This window comes from Poecilia reticulata, linkage group LG2 (genome assembly GCF_000633615.1).
Source record: "Poecilia reticulata strain Guanapo linkage group LG2, Guppy_female_1.0+MT, whole genome shotgun sequence".
In the NCBI taxonomy this organism is placed as follows: domain Eukaryota; kingdom Metazoa; phylum Chordata; class Actinopteri; order Cyprinodontiformes; family Poeciliidae; genus Poecilia; species Poecilia reticulata.
In genome coordinates this window covers 46,068,187-46,074,294 of record NC_024332.1, presented here as the reverse complement: position 1 = coordinate 46,074,294, position 6,108 = coordinate 46,068,187, and the positions used below count along the sequence as shown (strand labels likewise).

Genomic DNA, 6,108 nt, shown 5'->3' with positions numbered 1-6,108 from the left:
GCGTTAGCTGCTGAGGCGTTAGCTGCTGAAGCGTTAGCTGCTGAGGCGTTAGCTGCTGAAGCATTAGCTGCTGAAGCTTTAGCTGCTGAGGCGTTAGCTGCTGAGGCGTTAGCTGCTGAAGTGTTAGCGTTAGCCTGGAGGCTGAGTCAACACGCGTTTCAACACACACCCTCATTACATTGACACACAGTCCGTCCCAGCGGCTGTGTTGGCTAATCCTGCTTGTAGATGTGAATTTGACGGGGATTCACGGCGCCGACGCTGTTCTGTCCATGCGGTTCTGTCCATGCTGCTGAAACCTGATCCAGCGATCAGCATCCAGAACCGGAACCAGCTGAGAGTTCTCCCCATGAGGAAGAGCTGAGTGCGGATGTCCCCTCCTGGACACTTTATACTCCAAATGCCGGGTTGTCTCTGCAGTCAGCACAAGCATTGCTTTGGTTTACAGCTGCAGAAGTATTCACACCCCCAACCCGGCAGAACTAGCAGAACCTGCCTGCTGTGGGTCCAGTCTGCAGACTGAGAGGATTTAACTCCTGCTACGATTAGAACAGAGCATCATAACCATTCTGCTCATGTTATTACACCTGCTAATCATTTTTGTTTATATTTTAACAAACCCGTTAAAAAATGAAGCTTCATGTTGTTTTGTGCCAAATCATGAAACAGCAACACAGCCGGTCAGTCAGAACACCGTGACCACGACCACAGCAGGTTCTGACGCTTTGTGGTCCATGTTTCTAAATGATTCGGCTTCTCAGTGAACAGTTTACGACCTGGAAGCTACAGGACAGCAGCAGATCGGATCGATCTGATATCAGCATCAGTCCAATCAGACAGCTGTGAAAAAGTTGGATTTGCGTTGGATCAGCTGTAAACTTCCACACCACTGATCCCAGTTTACGCCCAGTAAGCAAACACTGTCTGAACAGCAGCTCATCAGAAGTGACGCCCATTTTATTATTTCCTAGAGTTTATTTAATTAGAGTTTAGATTTATTATTGTGGTGCTGCCCTGCTGTGTTTCTGCTCTTCTAGGTATTAAATGTGTTTTCTTTCTGAATCTTCATGAAGTTTCTCTTAGTTTATTTTTATTTAGTTATTCTCTTTGTGCCTGGATTTTTGGTTCTTCATGTTAAAATGAAATTTGCCCCAGAAACAGTTTGATCTGGTTTAAGATGCCGCGCTGCTGCGTTTCTGATTTGGCCAAATGTTTGTAGTTTCATTAGAAATGAAGCAGGAAGGAAAGTTGGTTGTTTTCTGGAGGCTCATTTTGGACGTTTCTTTGTTCTGTGAAGCAGAAAATAAACCACAGAAGAAGAGTCTGTGCCAGGTGACTTCATATTGATCAGAAACTGCCAGGACTTAATTACCTGCAGCGGGGTCTCATAGCCGCCTCTTCCCTCGACTAAGCAGACATTCAATAACACACACACACACACACACACACACACACCACACACACACACACACACACACACACACACACACACACACACACACACACACACACACACACACACACACACACACAGCTCCAGGTTTGGCTCCTCATTAATCTGAGTATAAAAGTGCTACGTACAGCGGAATCCCCCATCCGTGTTTTAACTCCAGGAAGTTCGTCCTTCTGCTCGGCGGTCACAGGAAGTTATTTCTGGAGAGAATTTCACTGATTAAAGGTAAACGTGAGCTTTGGATGCCGAGTCTGCAGAGACAATGCGCTGCGGCGCTGCTGCAGCTGCAGCTGCTGCAGCTGGGCGGCAGATGTCTGAGGGGTAAAAATAACCGCTGTGTTTCCAGATGAGACCAGTCCGTCCAACGTGTGGGACTGCAAGAACCGAGGCGTCAACGGGACCCAGAGGGGCCAGATCGTCTGGAGGCTGGAGCCCGGACCCTACTTCATGGAGCGTGAGTTCGGAGCCGGGTCGGATCCGGTCAGCAGGAAGCTGGGGTGTCTGAACCGATGATGATGATGATGTTTTTCCTTCCTCACAGCGGAGACCAGGATCTGCTTCAAGTATTACCACGGAGTGAGCGGAGCCCTGCGGGCGACGACGCCCTGCATCACGGTGAAGAACCCGGCGGTTCTGGTGGGTTCCAACCCGGTTCTGCTCCGTCACAACCTGCAGGATGAGCCTCGCTGGTTACCAGTTCATGGAACCAGCAGCTCATGTTGGAACATGAATTCATGACTGAAGTTTTGACCTTCAGGAAAAAGTTCAAACTCTAAAACCCATTTCTGTTTAAAATGATTTTTAAACGTTTAACCGATAAAAACCACAAGAAACTACAGTAGTTTATATCAGTTCATTCATCAAATCAAAATAATCACTCAGTTTGGACAGACAGAAGGGTCAAAGGTCATCACTGACCTCCATCATCACCTCCAGAGGAAGATTATTCCCAAAATATACAGATGTATGGAAAAAATAACTTTTAAAATGTAAAATATGAATAAAAAGAAAGAAAATTAAAACTAATTACATTTAAACAAGTAAAGAAAACATATATAAAAATAAATACTAAATAAGAAAATGTAAAATAATAATAAAAACATTAAAATTAAATAAGTAAAATTTAAAAAATAATGAATTAAAAAGGTAAAAACAAATTGAAACAACAAGAAAAAGCTTATTCAGCAGATCCATCCCCAGAGCTCCATGTCAGAGTCCAGCAGGTCAAAGGTCACGACCCTGAACAGAGCGGCGTGTTTGCTCTGTGTGCAGGTGGAGGGTCTGGCAGAGCAGGTCGGCGTCGAACATCCACGGAAACTCATCAGCTTCACTCTGACCGGTGAGGAGAGACGGATCTATAGAGCAGAAGGAAGATGCTGTTTCAGACTGAATGTGTAGCTAGCATGCTAACCTGTTAGCTTCAGAACCTCAAACCAGCTAGCTGTAAGCTAGCTGTTTAGCATCGAGCTAAATAAGCTACTAAATAGCTCCAGCATAGTTAGCAGCTACAATGTTTAGCTTGCTAACTTTTTCAGTTTGATGTGTTTTGCTTGCAAACGAAGCATTTAGTTAGAAACTGATATTTATGAGTGAATGAATGAAATGGTGAATCTACGACTCCAGATGTTTGGCAGATTATTGCTGCTGGTTGTCGACTGTGTAACTTCAGACGTCATTTTGGCCTCTTTCTCTAACTCCATTCATTTCAAGCAGCTCATGTTGGGGCAGTTTAGGTTTTATTGTCCTGCAGCTCCACATGTCCAGGAACCAGGACGGAGACTCTGGTTCGTGATCTCGGGTCGTTTCGTTGCAGATCTGCGCTCCACCGGCTTGAAGAAAGGCATGTTTTTCAATCCGGACCCGTACCTGAAGATGTCCATCCATCCCGGGAAGAGAAACATCTTCCCGGTCTTCAGCCACCACGGACAGGAGCGCCGGTCGGCCATTATCGCCAACACCACCAACCCCGTCTGGCACGGCGAGGTGAGCCTCCTCCGCACGGCGCGGCACCTCCCTCCGGCGCCTCCTCACACCTCTCATCCTTCCTCACAGAAATACACCTTCGTGGCGCTGATGACGGACATCCTGTACATTGAGGTGAAAGACAAGTTTGCTAAAAGTCGTCCGATCATCAAGCGATTCCTGGGTCAGCTGGCCATCCCTGTGCAGCGGCTCATCGAGAAGATTCCAGGGTAGGACACGCAATCATGGCGGATGTCTGAACGCCACACAGCTCAAATGGAGCTGGAGGTCATAGAGACAGTTTAAACTGATTAACTGGTTCCAGTTGGAACCTTTACGCTGATTTGTTCATGTTTTTATTTCTGCCTGAAAAACATCCAGACGCTTAAAATGAATCATCCAGACGATTTCTGGAAATAAATTCAAGTTTTTTTGGTGTCTGGAAAAGGATCTGCTTCAAAAGCCTTCTGGTTGTGAGGTCAGAATCAGGTGGAACTGCCCCGTTGCCTAGCAACCCCAGCCCTGTCCTGTTGCCTAGCAACCCCAGCCCTGCCCCGTTGCCTAGCAACCCCAGCCCTGTCCTGTTGCCTAGCAACCCCAGCCCTGCCCCGTTGCCTAGCAACCCCAGCCCTGTCCCGTTGCCTAGCAACCCCAGCAGAGCAGGGTTTAATTGTTGAAGCTTCTTCTGCTTCTGGGTCGCAGACGGACTGTTGCACAGTTAACATGGAGATGAGGGGGCGGAGCCAGCAGCAGCTTATTTGCATTAAAGGGACGGAGACCAAAAGACCTGAAACCTGAAAACAGGCGAAACGGAGGAGGAGAAATCTGATTATCTGATAACAGAGTGGGGAGTATGTATATATCTGAGCCTATGTGGATCTTGCTTCCTACTTCCTGTTTCCTACTTCCCATTTCCTGTGCAGGGTCCAGCCGGTCAGCTTCCCGCTGTGCCGCCGCCTGCCCACCGAACACGTCAGCGGCCAGCTGCAGTTCCGGGTGGAGCTGACGTCCACGGGGCCCGATGGTGAGCCAGGCTCCGCCCCCGTGACCCTATGACCCCACCCACCTGCCTCCGTCCTCACCAGCCTCTGTTGCGCTGCAGGTGCCTCGCCGGACTCCATCATCGGCCTGAACGGTGCCCCGGGAACGCCGTCAGACGACGAGGACCTGCCCCACCCGTTGCCAGGCGTGGTGTCCGCCGGCCTCTCCCCCACGGGCCCTCAGGGGCCTCATGGGCTGTGGGAAGGCGGGGCCGCCGCCCTGCCGGAGAAGGAGCTGCCCGCCGTGCGTCCGACGCGCTTCGTGGAGGCGGCGGCGGTTTGTGAGCGCTCCATCCTCCAGCGGTCGCTGAGCGAGGGTCTGGACGCCATCGAGGCACCCAAGGGGCCCGGTGAGAGGCCCCTGGGCGCCGCCTCACCCAGGCTGTGCTCCAGCTTCCCCACGCACACCAGGCTCAGCGACATCCTGCACATCGACTCYGACGAGGACGAGGACCGCTCTGCCATCAACGATCTGCTGCCCCTGCCGCCGTCGCCGCTGCTGCTGAACGGAGAGCCAGCTGATGGCGGCGGCCCCGACGATGACGACCTGTTCCTGGACGAACCGGAGGCCCTGCTGCAGGGGCCGGACGGAGGGCCTGGGGACGCCCTGGGTGCAGAGCCGGGTCTGGACCTGGATGACGGTTTGGAGCCAGAGGTTTTCCTAGAGGTGGAGGAGGAGCAGACTGTTACCCATGATGCTTTGCCAGAGGCAGTGGAGGCTCAGGAACAGGAAGGGGCGCCAGGCGAAGACCCTACGTCAGAGATGGATTCCTTCTCCATGGCAACGGCACCTCAGACCGCCGGCTCCTCATCAGACAGCGGAGCGGTTACCATGGCTACTGCCGTGGTGAGTTTGGCTCTCCAACAGGARCTGGGTTTATGAATCAGTTCCTCTCAAAGAATCGTTCAAATGTTGCAGCGACAAGCTGATGATGACATCGAAGGTGTCATCCAATCAGGAGCCAGCATCCATTCTTAAGGGTCCAACTGGTCCACATGTGAGCTGGTTCTGACCCAGGTGGTTCTGTGTGCAGGAAGCCGACGAAGGAGCGGCGACAGCCATCGATCCGGGGGGAGACGGGGAGCCCGGCCCGCCGCCGACCTCCCGACCTGGGGATGATGATGATGATGATGAGGAGGAGACAGGAGGAAGAGCGGTGGCCTCCGAGGCTGAAGCAGATCCTCCGGCCGCCAGCCGGCCGCCGCAGGAGGAAGAGGAGGAGGAGGAAGAGGAGGTTGGCGTGAGGAGGCGGAGCCTGCAGGCCGCGGGCGGCAGTCATGATGGACAGGAAGTGGCAGAGACCAAGACTCAGGAGGAGGAGGATGCGGAAACAGACAGGGAGGAAGGTATGGCGCCTCCTGCTGGTCTCAGATGGTCAAATCTCCCAGAAATAATCCAGTAAACCGGTTTTCCTCCAGACGCTCCCGTTAACGGCCATCCGGTCCGATCGCTGCCTTCGGTGCGAAATGACATCCACCGATACCAGAGGGTGGACGAGCCGCTGCCCCCCAGTGAGTGTGTGTGTCTGCATGCCGAGTCACGCAGCATCACGCAGCATCACGCAGCATCACGAAGCATCACGCAGCATCACGCAGCATAACGAAGCATAACGCAGCATCACGAAGAATCACGCAGCATAACAGCATCACGCA

General features: G+C 52.0%; 1 protein-coding gene across 1 annotated transcript in view; it reads left to right on the top strand.

The window, feature by feature from the left end:
* The window catches only part of hecw2a (HECT, C2 and WW domain containing E3 ubiquitin protein ligase 2a), a 33,252-nt gene that overhangs the window by 9,056 nt on the left and 18,088 nt on the right, over nt 1-6,108 (top strand). The window contains exons 3-11 of the mRNA XM_008404333.2: nt 1,800-1,907; nt 1,995-2,089; nt 2,726-2,792; nt 3,267-3,436; nt 3,506-3,645; nt 4,339-4,439; nt 4,518-5,302; nt 5,490-5,802; nt 5,875-5,967. Coding sequence (XP_008402555.1) covers nt 1,800-1,907; nt 1,995-2,089; nt 2,726-2,792; nt 3,267-3,436; nt 3,506-3,645; nt 4,339-4,439; nt 4,518-5,302; nt 5,490-5,802; nt 5,875-5,967 — 1,872 coding nt within the window. The remainder of the gene's footprint in view (nt 1-1,799; nt 1,908-1,994; nt 2,090-2,725; nt 2,793-3,266; nt 3,437-3,505; nt 3,646-4,338; nt 4,440-4,517; nt 5,303-5,489; nt 5,803-5,874; nt 5,968-6,108) is intronic.